Source organism: Mytilus californianus, unplaced genomic scaffold (assembly GCF_021869535.1).
Source record: "Mytilus californianus isolate M0D057914Y unplaced genomic scaffold, xbMytCali1.0.p SCAF_3, whole genome shotgun sequence".
Lineage (NCBI taxonomy): Eukaryota > Metazoa > Mollusca > Bivalvia > Mytilida > Mytilidae > Mytilus > Mytilus californianus.
In genome coordinates, this window is record NW_026262679.1 from 106406154 (window position 1) to 106429779 (window position 23626).

General features: G+C 32.0%; 1 protein-coding gene across 1 annotated transcript in view; it reads right to left on the reverse strand.

Moving 5' to 3' along the window:
- Positions 1-7374: 7374 nt before the first annotated feature.
- Positions 7375-23626, reverse strand: part of LOC127735677 (TBC1 domain family member 14-like) — a 38392-nt gene continuing 22140 nt past the window's right edge. Inside the window, exons 6-12 of the mRNA XM_052245933.1 lie at positions 21697-21780; positions 20685-20779; positions 19021-19092; positions 17220-17348; positions 16446-16555; positions 15205-15308; positions 7375-14377 (exon numbers count right to left, since the gene is read on the reverse strand). Of these exons, the coding sequence (XP_052101893.1) occupies positions 14196-14377; positions 15205-15308; positions 16446-16555; positions 17220-17348; positions 19021-19092; positions 20685-20779; positions 21697-21780 (776 nt within the window). The 3' untranslated portion in view covers positions 7375-14195. The remainder of the gene's footprint in view (positions 14378-15204; positions 15309-16445; positions 16556-17219; positions 17349-19020; positions 19093-20684; positions 20780-21696; positions 21781-23626) is intronic.

Below are 23626 nucleotides of genomic sequence, written 5' to 3' on the forward strand. Positions count from 1 at the left end.
TCTGAAGGCAGACTATTTTCACCAATTTGTCTATCATGGAGTCTGTTATAATACTTCACAATTTGATGCTAAATTGTTGAAATCCAGGAGCTTCTGACCTTCCCCATGAACCCTATTCCAGGGCAACCGGAATTACGCCTCCCGTTCATAAAATCCTGGCCTAGTACTATTGAAATGTAAAGTAACGCCATATACCCTAGAATTTGGAATTTCTCGATATTGGTCTACTGCTGTTAAGATCCATCCAATCATTTTAATATACCATAGACAATTAATGGAGAGAATTCGGCATAAAAAATATCAAACCCTGACACTTTAACTATAAAATATACATGCTCCAAGTCAGGAACCGTTACATTAGTGCATTTCACATTTATTTTATGTTTTTTAGCCAAAAAAAGGTCCAAAAAAATTTTCGTCTCGCTCCGCTCGGCAAAAGATTGTATTCTACGCCCCCTCTTTCAAATATCCTGGAAACGCCCCTGTAAACGCGTAGGTCTCCGAATGTTACAGGTGTAAGGATATGAGAACAACGCCAAATCATTTCCGCAGCATGTGTTCTTCATTTAGTTTATGTAAACAAGATGGAAAAACAGAAAAGTGTTCTCGACTTTTTTCGTAAAAAGTCTACGTCATGGGCTACTGCAAGCGGCAGAGGATGATGATACACAGACCCGCGGACAAGTTTCGTCTGAAATTGAGCCAAGTGCAAGTGGAGCAATGGCTTCAACATCTGACGAAGCAACAACGTTACCACCAAATAAACCACCATATCCTGATATCGCTTCCTGTGATCTGACATGAAAGACGAATTGATCAAAACTCAATTTGTGACAGAGTGCGATAATTCCTGGGCTTATAAATACCCGTTTCCATCTAGGTACAAATATTAATTTCATTTTCACATGTTTTGGCAATATCACTACTAAGGGAGCTACCATTTGATTTTTATGGGGGGGGGGGGGCTAGGATGAAAAATTTTGTCCTGCATTTTTTTTTTAGTTGTAATATCTGTCCTGTCGTTTTATTTTTCACTCAATTCGGTCCTGCTTTTTTTTTTTAAAGTTTATCCTGAATTTTTTTTACCTAAATTGTGTCATCCTGACTTTTTTTTTTGCAAGTGTCTCATCCTGCCTTTTTTTTTTTAACTCAAAAATCCTGTTCTGCCTATTTTTTTCAAATTTCATCCTAGCCCAACCCCCCAACCCCCCCCCCCCCCCCCCCATAAAAATCAAATGGTAGCTCCCTAAAAAGGCTAAGTATTCATAAATCAAAAACCCCCATGGGGAGGCTCAAATTCCTTGAAAAGGGGGTCACTGGTTCTTATATTCCAAAGTTCCATAAACAGAAGTGCCACTGTAATGGGTCCGTTTTTGAGCTGTCAAATATAAAAGGGATGCTTTTACATTATATATTTATTAATTGAATGATGGTAGTTTCAAGAAAACAATAAAATTCTATTGGAAATATATGAATTAGTGGTTATATTGAAATTCAAAGCTACACAGCCTCAGATATGCCAAATATATATAAGTGACCCCATGCTTATATATACTTAGGGGGAATGTGAGTATCATGTATTGAGCTTTGCTTTCAATTTCCAGTCTTCTTTTTGTTTGTATTTAAAAATATGGAATATATAATGGCACAATCCATGATTTAAAGTTTTGGTTAAATTGTAGGGTTATCTATGGTCGGGAGAGAAAACTGGATGCATTTTGGTTTAAAGAGAACCCACGGCTAAGACTTTCGATGTTTACTGACGCACTCTATTTCGGAAGTTGTACTGTCTTCGCAGATAAAGGTGCCAAAGACAAACTGTTCTTTAATCTGGTAACTATTGGGTCAATCTTTTAGATATGTTACTCGTCACGAAAAAGAGGGACTGTTATTACAAAATTTGCATCTGTTAAGGGAAGAAAGCTGAACTTTTTGTTGTAAATAATCTGAATTGTTAATTTTGTAAAAAAATTATCATTGGAAGCATATTCAATATTTTCAAGGCAATTATTTATGGAATTGAAATAAAAATCTAACTAGTGTCGGATTCTGGGGGTAGTACACATGCATTCAGGGAAAATGTGAAAAAAAAATATAATTTTCTGCATAAAATGGTCTAAAAAAAATTTCGCCTCGCTCCGCTGGGGCTCTTTACATGTGCATTGTTATAGTGTTAGTAGTGCAAATGTAGTTTACCGGAACTCATTAAAATATTTAAAAGTATGTCATTGTAACAATCATGAAATATTTTCAGCTCATTCTTTTTTGAGGATAAACAATTGTAAGGTTATCATCAGCCAATGTACATTTCATTTGAGGCATAATAACAAATGTATAAGCCTCAACGTCGGAACAGTACAAAACAAATAGACCAAGGTCAGTAGTAGCGAATACCATGATATTTTGCTCTCTAAATTATAAGCCGTCTTTTATATCTTTGTTTAAGTTAGGGGTCATCCTGGTGGTACTCCAAGCTTGAAATCCCCTCCCCTGTTTGCATCTGTCCTAAAAGAGAGGCGAAAGATATCAAAGGGACATTCAAACTCATAAGTGGAAAATAAACTGACAACGCAATGGATAAAAAAGAAAAAGACAAACAGACAAACAATACAAAAACACAACATAGAAAACTAAAGACTGAGCAACACGAACCCCACCAAAAACTTTGGGTAATCTCAGGTGCTCCGGAAGGGTAAGGAGACCCTGCTCCACATGTGGCACCATAAATTATACTAAATACGGCTACCTATTAGACCATGTGTTGTTTGTCCTTTTTGTTTTTATCGGGTTAGTCGTTATTAAGAAAGTAGGTAATTAAGTAACATTTGATAAGAGGGTATCTCAGTTAGCTGTTTTTCTGCTTGAAACTAATCTTTCAAAGTCCCTCTATCACCGAATTTCTGCTTACCATGAGCAACATGATTGACGTGTGCCACTGGAGGAGCAGGATCTATTAACCCCGGCTTTCTGAGCACCTGATATTACACCCTGTTTTTGTGGGGTTCGTGTTGCTCAGTCGTTTGATGAAGTGTTTACTAGAGTTGTTTGCCTTTTTTTTTTTTGGTTAATGTAACTTATATCTCTTTTTTTTCTGTCTCATCTGGATTTTTTTTATAAGACTCAATGATTGATTAAAATCTAAATCTTTATTTGTCATGATCCAAGTCAGGAGATGTTTATTCATGTTTCTCAGGAGTCGGTTTCACCAAAAAACTTACGACTAAGATTGATCGTAAGTATACTGAATTGTTCATGACTTACGACCAATCTTAGTCGTAAGTTTTTTTGTGAAACAGACCCCAGGTTTGGAAACTTTTGAAATGGATGTTATAAGAGTTATAATCTTGGTGAATCATAAACTAAAGATTGCATCCTAGAACACATTCTGTTTAGTTATGCGACCAATGTTGACATATAGCATTTCACATGTGGACAGCACTAAGCTAAAGATTTCCTGACCTGAGACACCATTTAGTTTGTGTTCTTGTCTCCCAGTTTCTATCCTGCGGTTACTAACCCTAAATTAAGTAAAAATTCTTCGTTTGTTAAAATTGATAATATTTTAGTGACTCTCAAAATTGATTACATTTTGGTTGGTAGATTGCTCCATAAACATGCTTACACAGCTAGTAAACACTCACTAGCTACACAGTAGGCATGGTGTCCGGTTGAGATTGTGTTTTTGGAGTGAATAGTTCCACTTTTTCGAAAGTAGACCTTGTTTTTTCGAGTGAAATTACATATGATAAAATAAATTTACTTTTATTCTGCAAGTATATCACTTTTATTCAATACTCCCCAACTTATTTTCAATAATATTCAAGTTTTGAACATTAACTACGCATAATTGTCTTCTATTTCATTTAAAGATAACGAAAATAGTACTGAAATGGTAAGAAAATTAAATGCTATCCAGTGGATAACTTTATCCAACGTTTTGAGCAACTCAGTCATGGAGTGAAAATTTAGCTCAAATAACTTCCTTAAAACTTTCCACTACTTTGCATTTATGTATTACAATGAGTTCCAGTCGTTTAAAGTTTGTGGGGAAAAAAGAATGTTTGCAAATGTCGGTATTTGCTAATGAAATTCTCAGTTGTTTTTTATTTGAAGTTCTTGATAGTGATATATGATGTTCAATGAGGATGGCTACCTGGTTAGTCACTATTTTGTTTAGTGTCAAGCACTGGTTTCGTCTCCTTACATCACCTATGCTTACCTCGCCTCCGTACATCACCTATGCTTACAGTATGAAGAAAGGACATGCATAGAGCCTGAAATCAAGGATTTGTACAGTGTCATTATACAAATCCTTGCTGTAATTCAGTAGTTGTCGTTTGTTGCTGTATATCATATATTTGTGTGTTGTTTTTCGTTCATTGTTATATACATGAATCAGGCCGTTAGTTCCTCGTTTGAATTGTTTTACATTTGTCATTTCGGGGCCTTTTATAGCCGACTTTGCGATATGGGTTTTGCTGATTGTTGAAGGCCGTATGGTGACCTATATTTGTAAACTTCTATGTCATTTGGTCTCTGGTGGAGAATTGTCTCATTTGCAATCATACCACTTATTTTTATTTTTATATAACCACTAAAAAACTTTTCATTAACTGAACTACGAAAACGAGGCCAAGTCCTCACATCAACCCTGCTAGACGAACATGTATACCTTACAATCACTCCATACATATCGTAATTTAAAGTAAAAAAAAATGCATTTTTCATCTCTTTTTACATACATTTTATATACACTAATCTTTAATTAACTATATTGCATACTTGCCAACTTTGGCAACATCTCCATGCAGGATTTTAAGCGCAAGAGGACCTTATATTGTTATAAGTGTTCTTAATCTATATATACATTATATCTGATTTATAGGGGCCTCGGTGGCCAAGTGGTCTAAGTAGTTACTACTGTAATCACTAGCCAGTCAACACTGAGGTTATGAGTTCGAACCCCGCTCGTGCGGGTGCACTCGACTCCAATCTTAATTGACTAGGATTGTCAGTTTTCCTATCGAAGGTCGGTGGTTTTCTCCGGGCACTCCGGCTTCCTCCACCAATAAAAACTGGCCGCCACGAAATAGCCCAAAAGCGGTGCTTAAAAGTGGAGTTAAAACACCAAAAAATCAAAAAATCAAAATATCTGATTTATATGTCCTGTCCTGTCCTGTCCTGTCCTGTACTGTCCTGTCCTGTACTGTACTGTATTGCATTGCATTGTATTGTATACAGAGGTGGATTTAGGAGCCCCCTCCCCTTTAAGGAGCTACATATGATATGGTTAATGCATAGACTTTTTACCTGTCCCACTCCACATTTCCTAGTTTGGGGGCCTTCTTTTTCAAAATCCTGAATCTACATCTGAGATAAGCTATACATAATTCATTTTGTTTTTAATAGTCAGATGCAGTTGAACGAGCTCTAAATGCATCCAAATTTCATGAAAATCTGAAATATTGCCCAATTACGTATTCTTTAACATGATCAAACCAAGTTTGGCATCACTTGGACATTTGGTTCAAACGAAATAATCCAGAAAGTCAATTGCAAGTTTCAGGTTCAGTCTATCAACATCTGCTGTTACTTTGACCTTGACTTTAGTGACCTCAAAATCAATAGGGATCCTCTTCAACCAATGGTGCATTACTAAACCAAGTTTGGATCACTGTTGTATACCCTTGTATTTTCATTTTACTTTAATTGAACTTAATTATGAAAGTGTATATGCCATCATGTTATACTATATTGTACAATCAACAAGAAAAACTTTAGCCGTCTTTGTCAGATTTATATGTATGTTTGTTTGGATTGTTTTCAGTGTTGTATATCTAAGATGTATGTAAACACAATTTTGTCTGCTGGATCCAAATTATTGTTAAGTAAACCAATTATGACTAATCCAGCTGCTTATACAATTTTGTTGATATGATGGAACATACTTTAGCTAGCTTTAAAACCAGTTTTAATGCACCATTTACTTTGGGAAATGCCTGTACAAATCTAGGAGTATATCAGTTGTTTTCCATTCCTTCCTTTGGTTGATTTAGTCAAGCATTTTGTTTTGTCAGGTATGGACAGGTACTACCTATTCAGTATTTTTTATACTTTTTCTAGCAACATCGTTGATGAGGCAGATGCCTCGGGAAAGAAATGAAACAGTGGAAGTAAATAAAAGTTTGGGAATCCCCTTTGATATTTATACACAACTTGTACCAAATTTTATTCAATTATTTATATGACTTACACATAAACATTAAAATACTAATAAAATGCTGTTATAATCTTTTCAACTGCTTTAATTTGATATGTTACCTTTTGTTACCGTTTCTCCTTAATTAACTTTCACTTTAACAGTGATATTTTATAAATTTTGATTTACAAAGGAACTGTATTCAAGTGTATATTTAAAGTTTAGTTGCTGTTCAAAATCTTTTTTTTTTTTTTCTTTATTCAAGGGCAAATTACATGTCAAAGTTAAGGGACTTGGTGGCCGAGTGGTCTAAGTAGTTCAACTACTGTATCACTAGCCTGTCAACACTCAGGTTGTGAGTTCTAGTCCTGCACGGGGCAGGTGGGATCGACTCCAATCTTAATTGACTAGAATTGTCAGTTTTCCTACCGAAGGTAGTGGTTCTCTCAGGTTTTATCCACTAATTAAAATTGGCCACCACAAAATAGCCAGCAGTGCTGAAAGTGGCGCTAAACACCGATCATTCAATAAATAAATCATGTCATAGTTGGTAGTACATAATTAAAACAGTGTTTATACTTTCTGCAATTCAATTAACACGTCTTTGGTTTCATGCTATGTCTTCAATTCAGAATTCTACACCATCTTATAATCCGTAGTGATCACATACTAGTAGTCCCAGCATTGCTGGATCAAAAATGAACAGTAACAGTTGTTCGAAACAACTTGTCATATCTCTTCTTGAAGGACTAACATTGTGTAAAATTTATACAACAAGAGGTTTGACCTAATTTGAAAATCCCTGTTATATGTTGCCATCAATACTAGGAACCAAAATCATTAATAAAACTTTCTTTTACATCACAGTATATCCCAAGCTATTATGAATCATTCATAGGATACAGGGAATAAAAAAGACAAACACCTGTGTGACAGAATGTCTCCATAAGATAAATCATACAAAAGGACATTAATGACACTAAACCAAAGGTTTAACTTTGACCAATTCAATGACTGCCTTAGAGAGTTCCTTCATTGTAACATCAAAGGTTTTCTCTGTGAAAAAAATAAATTGGTGGAAACCATGGTTTTATCCACTGGCAGAAGGAATCTTTTACCTGGTGCTTAAGTTCTATTAGAGAAATGAAAATAACTATAATGAAGCCAAGACTGAATGGTTCTATACAAATTTTAATAATGCAAAATATAAATATTGCATTGCATTTTTTTTAAATATTACAGATTTACAAAAAAATCGTATGTACAAATGACACATTCAAAATTAAATACTATTGAAAAAATGACAGAAAAAAACTTTTGTAAGAATGTAAGAAGAAAACATTAATGATTTGTATATCTAATTGAGTGAACATGAAAATTCATTTCTTATTTCATACATATGTAAAAACAAATTTCAGAGAATTTTATTATCTTATATTTGTAACAATACTTTTGTGACTTCTGTACAACTAGATGAATAACTTCAGTTTGTGCATGCAGAATTGCTGTTTTTTCTTCGCCATGTTATGATAAGGTGTTTAAAGGCAAATTACAAAAAAGTGACATTTGCAAACAAAACCTTTTTTCAAAAAAGAATGATTCCTATCCAGTTATATTATGAACTGTATAGATCTGGGAGTCTGAATTTAAAACCAAATAGGATAATGGTAATCTTTATAAAGAAGAGCTGTAACTCTTATATTCTATTTGGTATTGTGTCTACAAGCTTTTTACAATGCGCCATTCTAAGACATTGAAGTTAAAAGTCAAGAGGTTTTAACCTTTTGCCATGAACATACTATGCAATCATTATTATTTGTGAGATACCAATTTTCATTAATTTCATGGGTACAGGCCTAGGTGAACCAGGAATTTAAATGTTCAACGAAGTATACATTTTCTATAGGCTTGTATGCAGACTTTTGTTAAACCACTAAATCAAATATCCACAAACTTCAATTTTTTCCTAAATCCATATATTTGGTACCCAAGAAAATAAATGAATCCACAGTACATTACAAGCTAATAAAGGTTAGAAGGTAAACTCTATCTTTCTTGAAAGACTCTTCCTGATAATCATATCATCATGACAATGCCATTCTGCTGTCAAATGATTTTCGCTAAGGATGGTGATTTTTTTAGCTTCTCAACAAGCCTAAGGAAACACATACAAAATTTATCAAAAATAAGCAGAGTAAAAAATATCAACATATATATAAAACATGAGCAGTAGATAATGTCTATTTCTATATCTATAAACCTCAAAAGCTTTTAATTAACATTGAAGTTGTAGATGTTGAGAACCAAAAATAGTTTGTGAAAAATTATTGCAGATAGAATGATGCTATCCAAGTGGATAAATATTGATGACTTGGCAAAAATTAAAGGTTCATTACAATCTTTACTTATGTTTTTTTTTTTTATTATTATAGAAAATTTCCCCAACAAGATTACTTTGGAGTGACCCTAGGACACACAGTATATATGCATAGATATATGAAATTATACATGTGGATGGTTGCCCAGGGTACTTTAATAGTCTGTCAAAATTGAAAAGATAAACTAATAAACAGCTGTGCCAGAATGACAAGATAGACCCTTATTCTTTATATTAAAGTTGTTGCAAAGATAAAATGGAATATTGTAGATGGCAATCAATAATGGCCTAGCAGAAAAACTTGCAGGATATCCTCTAGCCTATAAAAGTTGCCTTAAATCTGAAGGTTGAAGTTCCATAACTAATTTTTTTTCAAATCAAAAGGGAGCTTACTTTGACCACTCTTAACACTTCTATTTAGTTTCGTGTAAATTGATCACAGCATACTGAGTTAGTGTGTAATACGTGAAAATTTACTTAATTTTGATTCTGGAAAGACAAAACCAGAAAATTTTCAAAATCATAAGAGCGCTTTCCTTTACCAATCCCATATAACAGGGTAAAGTGATTCAAGCATGTTTGAGGTAAGTCCGATCAATATGTGAAAAATTGGCTTAAATCAAATGGTTAAAGTCCCATAACTCTAGATCTTGAAAGACAAACATAATTTTAAAATTCCAAAGGTGATTTCTTCTATAAATTCAAATATTCCATAAAGTTCATGAGCAAAGCAAACTCTAGCTTTCATGCTAGCTACTTTTTGAAAGATGAACAACTGTATACAATAATAAGTCCCATCTAGGACAAGAATTAATTTTTTACATGAAATAAAAATAAACATTTTAACTTCTGATAAAGGAAGTGTTGATGCCATTTTTCAAATGCCCTTTAAATTTTACCTTTATATATAGCTAGGTTTTATTACTACTAATAGTTACCATTAGATCCTAAAATATAAATGACACTGAAATATGAGAGACTTTCCACCAGTTATTTTTTTTTTTATCTTGTCAGATTTTCAGGGATTTTTCTTATTTTAAGCCTGCTTTTTATTTATGTTAATTTGATAAATTTATGTAAAAAAATGCATTCTGTATAAGTAAAAAAATGTTTAAATGATTACATATCACAAAAAGAACAATCTATACCAATCTTTACAATGATATCTAAATGACTTGAAAGATCTTCAAAGTAGTAACAGAACTAATTTTAAATCAAAAAGCAGTAATCTCTTAATTTAAAACCTCAAAAAGTAGTAAAAACATTGTCGAACTCAAACGATTGTAATGTGAACATTTGCTTCGATCATAAAGACATCAATTGTAAAACATCCTTACAAACGATTGATCAGATAACAGAACTATTGATCAGATAACAGAAAAAGTTGATTTCTGTTTCAATCCACCAAATATTTACAAACATTGCAATATATATTAATAATTTATGGTTTTGCTTCTGTAATGTTAATATTTTACACCTATAGAATAGTTTTGACAGATGTCATTGGAAAGACTTCAATATTGCATTGTAAATATCACATGTTGATGAAATATAATGCCCATCTGACTATTTACATAAAATACACATGGTCCCATTCTAAATGACTTAAACAAGTCAGCACTATTTGTTCAAATCTTAAAGTATGATAACTGGTAAAATCAAGAACATGTTTTATGATCTATTAGGAGTTTAGTAGGATGAGTTCACTTGAAACTAACAATACAAACTCTACCTCTAGTAACCCTCAACTTGTTATCCTGATCTTCATATATATTGATTTTGCTTTGTTTGACAAGTTTAACCATGGCTAAAACTAGGGTTTGATAAAAGATGCAAGCAGCCAAACTTGAATAAGAGGCCAGTTTGAAATGATAAAATCTAAATTGATATATTAATCAAAAAAAATAATTTGTTAATTTTAATTGAAAAAGTTTCATTCTGATAAGTTGTTGAGAACAAATAATACAGATCATTATGGCTACAATTTTTGAAATTTATCAGAGAAATTCCTTTTTTCTCCCCAATATTTTCCCTGTAGATGGGTTTCAACATCATGTTACTACCCTTTTTGCCACCATTGGACAGTGAAGGTATGCGTTGTAATGTAAATACTTTGTAATTGCTTTTGATATCTAAAAAGTATAAATTTTGTCTGGCAACTGACGCAAGTCTAGTTCTTGAATCAGTATTTTATCATATAAATTTTTTATTTAAATATTAAGAAACATTACAATATAACTAAAAAAGTTGAAAGGCCATTTTTTCATGGTAAGTTATAGTGGGTTTTTTTATATAAAAAACAATGATGCATTATCTTTTTGAACAATCTAACTCTACTACTTGAATAAAATAATAACAGATTTGGAGTATGCCTAAATGACACAGCTATCCAATAACCTAAAAATCCAAATAAGATGTTTAGAGTTCTTTACCATATGTTAAACTCTTAATCACCCATAGTCTACAGTCAAGGTGTAAATAAATTCAAAGGAAACTACCGAAGACAGCATTTCATTATTTGAAAAGAATAAAAAAACCTTAATACAGCAAAAGACAACGAAAGACACAATTCCTAATATATGGCAGGATTAAATAAGTCTATTAACTATTTCCCTTCAAGCATTATAAACTTAGTCAACTTGTCCATGTATCATAAAAAACAGATGTCAATTTTCTGCAGCTTAAAAATTAGCCATCATTAACTTTTAAATTGAAAATGAAAATAACACTTAATTTGGTGTGTCTAAAGTGTTTTTCTGGATTTACCTTCATCAGGAACGCTCAAATCCCAAAATTTTAAAGCTAAGGATGTATAAATACCTGAACATGTGATAAGCTTTAATGACCCAAAGGGAAAAACAATGAAAAGCCAAATTCATATAAGGTCAATATTTGCCTGAGCAACTTTTGCCTTTTTAATTGTCAAAAAGGTTTTGATTCATATTTCTAGAAGACTAAATAAGAAGAGACAATTGTTTGCATACTAATGTTCTAAACTAATTCTATTTGGAATATAACAACCAACCAACCAACCATAATTGGGTAAATTTCAAAAACTCCAAACATACAAGACAGGGTGAATCCATGGAGTATAAGCCTGGCAAACCATGGAAATTCATACTCAGTAAGAAAAGGGAATAGGACAAAATCGGTAAATTTTCAGACCAGATGAATATTCCTTTGTCTTAATATATAAGACCACAAAAATATCGCCTCAAACTTATCTAAGCTTTATAATATATTAACAGGTTTACTGTTAAAGATCATTGTTTCAAATTACATAAAATTTCATTGTCACAACTGGTAGAAATGTTATAGCGTCTCCATTGCAGACTGGTTAACAGGGTCAGCTATATATCTTAACAGTGAGATTTTCAAAACGAACCTAGACCTGGTTAGTAAATTATACATATATATATATACATTGTTCTTCACAAATAATCTCATAATTAATGAAAGACAATATTATGCTTGGCATAATTCTTGATAAAAATTTTGAACAATACTCATAAATAAATAACTGAAAAATAGAAGTTGACTTTCAATGATTTTTAAACATTCGTATTATAACCAAGATTAACAGAAGCCAGAGCTTCACTGTTCTTATTCTTCAATCATTTAGTAAACCAGAGCTTTATGCTCTTATAGAATTATCAAACTCATTTTACTACTAATATGGCACAGATTTCTGGCTCAACTATTTTGATGATAATCAATAATTAATCCAACATGATAAAAAGTTTACTTAACAAAATAGCACAATTATAATCAGAATCATTATAAGAGGAGGTATGATCAGTCATTATATTGCCCCTGAAATTGCAAATATAGAAAAAATGTACATTCCTTTAAAACTAATAATTTTATTTATAACTGAATAAAAAAATAGTCTGGTCACTTTAATGTTGAAATATTCATACTAATGTCACTGAGTTATAATTTTGTCAAAATTTAACATATTTGGCTTACTTAAAAAATTTCTTTACTCACTTAAGTATCTTTTTACAAGACAGCTTGTAGCAAAACATCTTTTAAGTCAAGGCTGTTACTCATGTCTAAACTTTAAGGAAAAGATCTCAAAATGATGCTTTTTTGGAAGTTTTCCTTAAATGCAAGAAATTTTGAAAGGCTTATCAAATATGCAAGACAAAATGAAAAAAAAACTATTGTTTGACAGATTTTCTTGTTAATATCTGCATGATCTGAAGGATGTTATTTGATAGATTTATATAACATTTTAGTTTCCAAGCTCAAAGGGTAAAAAAAGTGACCTTATCATACCTTCTTTCTCATCAGTTTTTGCAACGTATCAAAATTCTTATCTTATTTGTCAGACAATTTCTCAACTGGTTTTTTTTATCAATATCTTAAGGGCTATTCCAGAAAAAAAGTGTCACTAAGGGGCAGAACGCCATTGATTAATTATTATGTTGGTGGGGGTAAAAGTTCAAAATTTTCTATGGAAAACAAATATTGCACCCCTGCAATTGGTACCCCTTAATTTCATGGGTGTTTTGCCCCCAGGAGACATCTTCTTCTGGAATAGCCCTAATCATTTGTAAGTCAAATTTCTGATCTCAAAATGTTTACTGTTTGTAAGAGGACAAAGGAAATTTTATCATGCTAAAAAAATCTAGCATAACAATGCCACAACTACAATCCATTAGAAATACTCATCTAAGTTTCACTGCAAATACCTATCTTAAACAGTTACATTCCCAATTTCTAATTGTCACAATTGCCACTTAATTTTCCTAACATATCAATACCAGAAAGCAAGACACAGGAGAAGAAGTACCTAAATCAGTTGGTGATAAATTCTATTTCAACAGTCATTTTCAAAACTTGATTTCATTTGTATACATCATAGAAAGATCAAAGATAAAAAAAATTTGGTAAAATGGTAATATACAATATTGACATGCAAAATACCTATTTTCACATTTGTTTAATGTACAAATTGTATAAATTATGGCTTTTATCTTTTTATACATAATATCTCAATAGAATTGCACATAGAGTGGTAGGAAATAATGTGTGAACAGATAACAACTTATACATAATAATAAATAATTAACAAATCAGTGAAAGACTTTCAATGTCAAATGAAGGTTAAAATGTGAATATAATATCATGTAATACATTCATTCTTTTTACTGATAAACAATTCAAATTTTTTGCACCAGATTTTAAATAGCATATTGTAATTCTTTAAAGAAGTTATTTTCTTTTCACAAATTCAAAAACCAAAATATCTAGCTTTCAAATATTCTCCATGTCAATTTCTTTCTTAACTTGTTTCCTCTTTAAAAAAAAAAGTGTCATATCCCTGGTATACTATAGAAAAAACTACTGACCATCAACCCTTTTAAAATATTACATGCATACATTCCCAATGCTAACACATCACACCATCATAATACTACTTCCATTTGGGATAAAGCAATAATTTTGATATCACGCAAAATACACATTTTGACATCCAATGCACATGTGAGGAAATGACTTGGATATCTAACATACAGTTATCATCACGACTCCAGAAATGACTTGGAAATCTAACATACAATTATCATCATGACTCCAGAAATGACTTGGAAATCTAACACACAATTATCATCACGACTCCTTATTAAAAGCCAACACTTGATTGAACCGTTTCTTGTCTATATTCATTCGTATTGTGTCTATATGTTTAAAAAGAGTATCCCCAGATATATCTTCTGGTATTTTTGTCAACAATTGCACTGAGTTACAGAAGTCCATGTGTGATAACAAATCTTCATGCATCTTTAATATACCTGTAAACAAAAGATTGTATAGATTAACAACAGATTAGTTACAAGGCCCTTACTTTAAAAATATAGACATTATTTGACATGGTATAATAAACTACTGCTTTTCATTTACATGTATCTGTGGTAAAGTCATCAAAATCATCTTAACCCCATAAAATGTGTGATGATTTCCGTGCACAGCACACGTTTCTATAATACCTTTTGTCACCAGGAACCAAAAGATGGACAACAATATAGAACATAGAAAAATATATCAAAAGGGACTTAACAGAGCAGTCAACTGTGTAAGTTTAACACTGTCATTTAAATTTGCAACATAAGCATTAGCATATTTACATCATTCTATGAATCTTTTAATTTTGCACTGTTTGAGATGATAGTGAGAGAATGAGTTCTCACAAAATTAAGTTTGACACTGTCATGACAGACAAACAAGCAGAAAAATTTCTGAATGAGATCGGAAAAGCAAGTAATATATATTGCATAAAAAACACACAAATAAGAGTGTTTAAGAATTCTTTATGGTGATTTTTACATGAAAAACATCAACATATTGTTGCAGATTTTAGTATGTTTCACTAAGTTTAGAACAGCGAATGGATAAAATTTATTATAAGCAAATTGCTCAAATTAAGGCAATTTGATGTTTCAACTATCTGTCTTCCTTGTAATTACTTCTTCTAATCCTATTTTATTTACAATGCCTCAAATATTCCTACCAATAAACCCTTCCCGTAATATTATATTACAAAGCAAAAGAGTTTACTGCATACCATTCTGTTAAAATAACTCTGATTTCATAACATTTGTTATTTAATCTTAAATCATACCTAAAGCTGTTCTGAACAGAAACTCCTCACCATCTCTACAAAATACATCCCAAACTCTGCAGGCAATATCTAAAGGCAGTGATTTACTAAATAAAGCAAATATCCTGCAAAAGGAAAATAAATATTATAAGTAAAGAAGATGCTGATCATTGTGCTATATAAGTTTGGTAAGACAAAATTTGTAAATTGTCAGTGTATAAATGTATATTATAAGAACATGATCATTCACTTCTCAAACTGTTTATAATGTCTTTACACTAAATCTGTTGGATGTGTACTGATGATACTTTAGTTGGTGAGAACATGATTCTTTTATTAGTTTTGATATACAGCTTCCAGTAACTGAGAGTACTATTATATCTGTGCTTTGTGACTGTTGTTTTGGGAAGTTTTTTTGGTGCTTCATACATGATCTATTAAGTAAAGCCATTTGCAACTGATTTTCATAGTTCGTTCTTACGTTGTGCTGTTACACTACTTTCCCTGGGTAGCTTATAGTGACCTGATAGCATAGTTTTTTTTTTCTGATTACATACGGCATGATTCATTTCTGTTATGGTTTTTGACAATATATTTTCTTACACAATCTGTTTTTAGTAACTATGTCCTTGACCATTGACCAAGTGGCTTCAAAATTAAGAAGGATCTTCCTCTTATTATATGTAACCACACATTACATATGATTGCAGTCCAATAAGTAGTATTTGATTTATCATCCTCAAACCACTTCTCTGCACAAATTTCAGTCTATTTTTAGTAGATCTGACTTTGACATTGACCTTAGACATAGTCACCTCAAAATCAATAGGGATATTCCTCTCATTATGTGTGAGCATACATCCAAATAAGGTTGCAATCCCATATGTAGTATTTGATTTACATACGAAAACAACATTTCTGTACAAATTGCAGTCTATTTTTGTAACTATGACCTTGACCAAAGACAAAGTTACCTCAAAATCAAATGGGATCTTCCTCTCATTAATTGTGACCAAAAATCAAAGGGAAGTTGTAATCCCATAGCAGTATTTGATTAAGCATCCAGAAACAAAAATGACAAACAGGTTAAAAACTATATAACCCCTGCTACTTTGTAAGCATGATGTATAAAAAAGTATAGAGGGCCATATGGGCCATAAAGGAATGTCTGTTGAAATCATGCAGCAAAACAGAAAACTGCATTCTATCAAAGATATTTTGCCCTAAATTTTTTTATGTAAAATATTAAACAAAATGCATACCATTCAGTAATATACAGATCTGGAGTGACTTTGTGTTTTTTAAAATGTGAGTATAATCCAGGCATATTCTCGTCAAAAAATTCTTCAAAAGTATGAAAATAAACCTTCATCTGAAATATACAAACAAACAATTACAAAGAGTCTGATATAACCCTACATAATAAATCACATTTGCCAAGAATTTTGAATTAATCTCAACAGAGATATTCCAAATAATATCTTGATATGTGATAGGAATAAATAAAAGAAAACAGAGATCAAAGTTTAAAAGAAATCTATCCTTTATACAATTACTGACAAACTTATCTTTAAAACTTCTCTTCTATAAAAATGAAAACACATACAAAATCACAACATTATCCGTCTAAACTCTGTATGATCCTATAAACTTTTTAACATCAAGCTGTAAGATATTTATTCATATGAACTTTATCATTAAAAATAAGAAATTTATAATCCATTTAGTATACAGATATTGCAAATTTTCAGTTTTGAAATAGAGTTTGGTATTGGAATTTTTTCTTAGTAGTATATAACATGAACAAGGCCACTTTAACATATTATAGTGGGATAGACAGAAGTGATCCTATCTGATATGTTAAACTATCTAAAAGGATCACTTACTGAAGCCCCTATATTAAATCAAAACTTTGTCATTTCTGAGCAATTGCTATCTTTGATTTTAAAAATTTTCTAAATTTGGTGTCATACTGATAAAATCTAATTGAAATGGTAATTTTACCAAATCAATAGTGTTTCTAAATTCAGACTTACCAATTCCTCATCTACCCTGAAGAAGGCGACTTGACAAGGACGATTCAGTAGGTTAGCAAAGCAAACAAAGGCATCGGCTACATCCATATTGAGGAGTAATACAGCAGCAATGAAAGACATACCTTGGACCTGAAAGTGGAAATAATATTACTCTAGATCCATGGATACCAATATTCTGTGGATAAAATGAAATATAAATGGATTAATACAGAAACAGTGTTGCACTTTGGGGACATAATTGTTTCAAACATTTCTATAATGAACTCCAGTTATCTATCTATACATTTTTTTTTTGCACACAAGACTTTATTTTATGTTTAACGTCACAGTACCCAAATTGCACCTATTCAACAAAAATAGCTGCGAAAATCTAACAAGTTTTCTTTGAGACTAAATAATTTGTATTTTTATGATTTGACATTATAGACGTCTTTTAACATAGGTAACTATATTCAAATATACAAAAAACATTCACAGTAAATATTTCAACAGATGAAGCACACTGGAAAAAGTAAAATCTACTGAACGTAGCCATGGGACGTTCACAAAAAGTTATCTTTTAAAAATGAGCTAATAAAATATGTTACAAGCATCTATTTCTTAAAAAATGAATACTAAGCATGGACTAATGTCAAATTGTTCTAAATATTTGAAGAAATAAAACAAAACAACTGTTATTCGATTTTTAAGGATGTGAATTAAAGCATGGTTGCAATTTGGGTACTCCTCATTACAGAATCATGGATCGTTTAGAGGTCGGTTCAAACCCATTTTTCTATGATTCACTATGCACTATGGATTCAAAATTAAATTGGTGTAACTTTACATTAAAAAAGGATACATCTACAAAATAAACACAGAATGGTAACTTTTGTCTGGATCGTTAAAAAACGTAGGTGAAAAAACTGTCAAAATAGGTGCAATTTGGGTACCCTCACGTTATGCTTATTTTCACTAACATCGGTCAATATAGTCAAGTAGACCTTTCACGAGCGTCACATGGTTAGGCACCTATTGAAATTTCACAAGGTGATTTTCAAATCAGTCGACATGTGGCCATTGAGTATAGCACACGCTTGTGCGAGTTGGAGATTGTTGGAGCAGTTGGGTATTATAATTGTCAGTTCAGGACATGGATATCCAAAGGCTAATGAAAACAACACTCAGGGTTAGACATTTTTACTTATTTATATTGTACATTGAGGCCAAATTGTTGTCAAGATAATATTTCTTGGTCACAGTCCAAAATGTCAGGATAATTGCTATATCATTCAAATGTATAAAAAAAATACAAAATTTTTGGGTTCAATATTTATTTTGTAGGGGTTTTAGGTCTAGTTTTGATGTGCTTAAAGCACATTATTCATAGCGTCTACTGGTCAGTGATAATATGGTAACCTCATGGTGTTAGCTGATATAAATTACAACACCTGGAGTCCTGTTTACAAATATGCAAAAGGTTCATTAAAATATCTGTCGAAGAAATGGAGAAGTCTGTGCAGTATCATGATGAATAAAGTCGTCATTGCTCACTGAAGTAATTATTGTAGTAAAATATATAATCTATTGTTCTCTTTATTAGTTTAGAATCAGCAAAAATGTGTGAGAATTAGTTTTTATCCATCCGTTTTGTGTGATTTTATAAAAAAATATTCTCAAAGTAGAAAAATGACAATGCAATTAAAACTGTACTGATTCCTCTTGAGTCACAGTAAACAGTCTCCAATAAATACTGTAATAACAATCTCTTGTAAATACTATACACATAATTCATAGAATCTAATACTATCTATATACATACATAGCCAACATCTGGTCTGTAGCATGCATAGGCACCAAGTAAACTATGAAGTAAATCATAATATGGACCTCCCTGAAAAAGTCAAATAATAACTATTTACCAAAGTGTATCCAAAACCACCGACTCAAAGTGAAGATCAAGACCCTCAAGGTTGTTATAGAATGATTTGATACCATATAACATGGTAGGGTCTATAATTACCTTTGAAAGTGTTTGTACCAAGTAAATTATATTTCAGTTCCATCTTTTCTCCTTCAACAGTGTTTCTCAATGACAACAGACAGTTAGATTTTTTTTATATCATATTCAAGTCAAGAATATTTCATAATTCTTTTTTCTTCATATTTCTTGCCATGGTATTGCCTGTTTATATTGGACTCATGATTTTCAATTGGCCCCTTCGTGTCTTCTTTCTATTTGTTTAATAAGTTGTTGAAAACTGGAATTCTATTGCTTTTCTGTGTGTGTTTATATATATATATTTTTCATATTTCTATAAAACAAGGTTCTTAGATCTGACAAAAAAAAACATTGCTTCGCCGGGCGCAGCTGGGGCAAAAATGGACACAATATTCGCGCTTGATACAGGTCTGAATTTGGATTGTAATTAAATATTTGACACATAATAGGTTTCTGAAACAGAATAACTGTAGTCAAAGAACTTAGAATTGGTTATATGATTTGAATTTATATTCAATTTTTTGCTTTTGTGCAATACACTGTGCCTGTGCGAATTGACCCCATCCCCCCCCAAAAAAATAAAAATTAACCCATTTTTTTTTTGCTTTTGTGCAATACACTATGCTGTTGCGTATTGATTTATTATATTTAATTTCTGAAATCTGAAATGAGAAATAATTGCCTCCCCCCCCCCCCCCACCTCTTTTAAAAAAAAAAAAAAAAAATCTTTCCCTCAAGATATGGTCATAATCTCAATTCAAATTACCAATGGAGTTTGCAACCATAATTACCCATTTAAATACATCATAAAAGTCTTAAATAGATAATTTAAAAGCAGTGTAAGGGAGGTAATCCAACATTGTACTATTTTGTTTTTGGATAACCTCCCTTACACTGCTTTTAAATTGTCCATTAACCAGGAAACCCTTGTTTTTCCCCCTTTTTTGCCCCTAATTCCTAAATGGTTTGAGCCATAGCCCCCCAAAGCCAATCGTAACCATCCCTTTGTGGTATGGAAACTTGTGGTATAATTTCAGAGAGATCCATACACTAAAACACAAGTTATTGTCTGGAAGTTACATAATTGCTTATTTTTGGCCCCTTTTTGGTCCCTAATTCCTTAACTGTTGGTACCATAACCCCCACAATCAATCCCAACCTTCCTTTTGTGGTATTGAACCTTATGGTAAAATTTCATTGAGATCCATTCACTTAAACTAAAGTTATTATGCGAAAACCAATGTGTCTTCGGATGACGACGACGACGATGCCAACGTCATACCAATATACGACCGCTAAAAATCAAAGACCAATAAACTTAAATGAAATTAACAATATAATCAGCTATAATATATTACCTATCTAAATTACTACAAATACCAACAATCATTTAATTTCTTTGATATTATCATATTTTACTTTTTATTACATGTTTGAAAGTACTATTCTGATATTAGCATGAATACTTTTATAATTAAACTTACTTTTTGGAAAATACAAAGTTGTGGGAATGTTCTGGAAACATCTAATTTGATGAGTTCTACACTGGACTCCTTACTGGACGGAGGCTCTGAGGATGCTGAAATAAAGACTGTCATTTAAAAATCTTGAATATTGGCCTTATTCCTTTCATTCATTCTTTCAACTAACACACATATAAATCGGTGATTGTCGTCCCAAAAAGCTGATTCTTCAATTTCATAGACCACATATCAAATGAAACAAATTTTCGAAAACCACTCAATCACAAAACAGTCACATTGAAATAGGTACAAATGTTGGTGAAATTAATTGAAATGATGAAATATTGAAAAAAAAAAAAATCCCCAAATGAGGACAGTTCATTGAACCTGTAAATTTAAAATTTAATGTGTAAAAATTGAGAATGGAAATGGGGAATATGTCACAGAGACAACAACCCGACCAAAGAGCAGAAAACACCCGGCCACCAATGGGTCTTAAACACAGCAAGAAAATCCCGCACCCGGATATGGGCTTCAGAAGGCCCATTCTGTGCATTTGTTAGTGCAAATCTTTAAACAAACAATATTATCAATACTACTTTTACCCTGCCACATTCTGTATGTGCCTGTCCCAAGTCAAGAGCCTGTAATTCAGTGGTTGTGTTGTTGCTGTATATCATATTTGTTTTTCGTTCATAATTTATACATAAATCAGGTAGTTAGTTTTCACGTTTGAATTGTTTCAGGGCTTTTTATAGCTGACTATGCAGTATAAGTTTTGCTGATTGTTGAATGCTGTATGGTGACCTATAGTTGTTAATTTCTATGTCATTTGGTCTCTTGTGGAGAGTTGTCTCATTGGCAATCATACCACATCTTCTTATTTTTATATAGTGATTCTGTACGTGTTGTAGTAGACTACCATTTTCAAAATTTTAAATGCAAATTCAAACACATTTTTACAGTTATAAAAAAATTACTTTATATTCCAGGACTTGCTTATCTTAAAATATGTTCTGTTACTAAAACTTACTTTCAGAATTGCCATAGATTTCAGAGCTTTCAATAGTCTGTCTAATTCTATCCTCAGCTCTACTGCAACAAATTTCATATAATTCTGAAAATAACAAAAAGCTTAAGTTGACAACAGCACATGTAAATAAAATGCTCCGCTGGGGCGCAGCTTGATACGACCGCAGAGGTCGAACCCTGAACAGTTGGGGCAAGTATGGACACAACATTCAAGCTTGATACAGCACTGAATTTGGATTGTAATTAAATATTTGACACAGCATAGGTTTCTGACACAGAATGAAAGTGGTCTAAGAACTTAAAAATTTTCAATTTACCTATTCATACATGTGATGGACTGTGAAACTCAGATCAGGAGATTGGGAAATTTTGGTCAGGAGATTAGGACTCAGATCAGGAGGTTTTTAATCGACATTAATTTTGTTGTAAATGTAACCGTGTGCTGTAAAAATGGTCTTTTAAAGTGTGTTTTCTTCAACTTTCCAACCAATTTATTATGTTTATAGTACCCTTGTACTTATAAAGTTTCTCCATCTTTATATTCTACATGTTCAATTTAACATTGTTTTTTTCCAGTATGTTCTTTAAATTTTTTACTTCATATTCTATAAAACAATCATTGCAACCAGAACATTTGTTTAGCTGTCTGCAAATAGTTTTTATTTTTTATTTTTTTCTCTTGCAAATAGTTTTTATTTGCAAACTCAGAAATTCATTCTATCTGTAAAGTTAGGGTCATAGTTATTATATAAATTTCAATTTAAGCCTTAAAAGGAAGTATAGAATCCTCAAATAATTTTCAAATTATTATTTTTTTATTTGTCCTAAGACATTTAAAATCATTTAATAACCATCCTTTTATGATTATTTGTTCAATTTATATTTTATTTATATTCTTTTAAAAATTTTCATTATTAAAAGGAAAGTAACTTAAAACAGGACAAATCAAGGGAAGTAACCCAATAAATACACAGTTTTTGTTACACAACGGCAGTTAGCCTGAGGTAAAAATCGTTGCTTACCAGTATGTTTGACACCCAAGCTGACAAGTGAAGCCATATAATTATGCATGTTAATTGATTTACAGGTAAAATATAACTTCAGGTAATGTCAGTTACACCAGATGCCTGAGATGTTATGTTGGGCAGAAATTTTTCATTCATGAAAAATTTCATACACGGGATTTTTTCAACGGGAGGTCGGGAGGAGACCCCTGAAAACGGGATTATTGTACTCCCATCGGGAGGTTCACATGTATGCCTATTCAAACCATATCATTATTATTTGCTTTTATATATAAATCAGAAATAACCAATTTAAAATGGAAAATGTTAAAGAAAAAAAAGGAAAAAAAAAATCCCCCCCCCCCCCAATTTTTTGAACCCCCTTATGATTCATCGCCCCCAAACTCAATCCCAGCTTTCCCTTTGTGGTATGGTACCTTGCAGTACAATTTCAGAGAGATTCATACACTTGAACACAAGTTATTGTCTGGAAACTAGAAAAATGCTTGTTTTTTGGCCCCTTTTTGGCCCCAAATTCCTAAACGTTTAGGGCAATTACCCCCAAACTCAATTCCAGCTTTCCCTTTGTGATATGGAACCTTGCAGTACAATTTCATAAAGATCCATACACTTACACACAAGTTATTGTCCTGAAACTAGAAAAATGCATGTTTTTTTTGCCCTTTTATGGCCCCTAATTACTAAAATTTTGAGGGAAAACCCCCAAAATCAATCCCAGCCTTCCCTTTGTGATATGGAACCTTGTAGTACAATTTCATAAAGATCCATACACTTACAAACAAGTTATTGTCATGAAACTAGAAAAATGCTTGTTTTTTGCCCCTTTTTGGCCCCTAATTCCTAATATTTGGAGGAAATTACCCCAAAAATCAATCCCAGTATTCCCTTTGTGATATGGAACCTTGT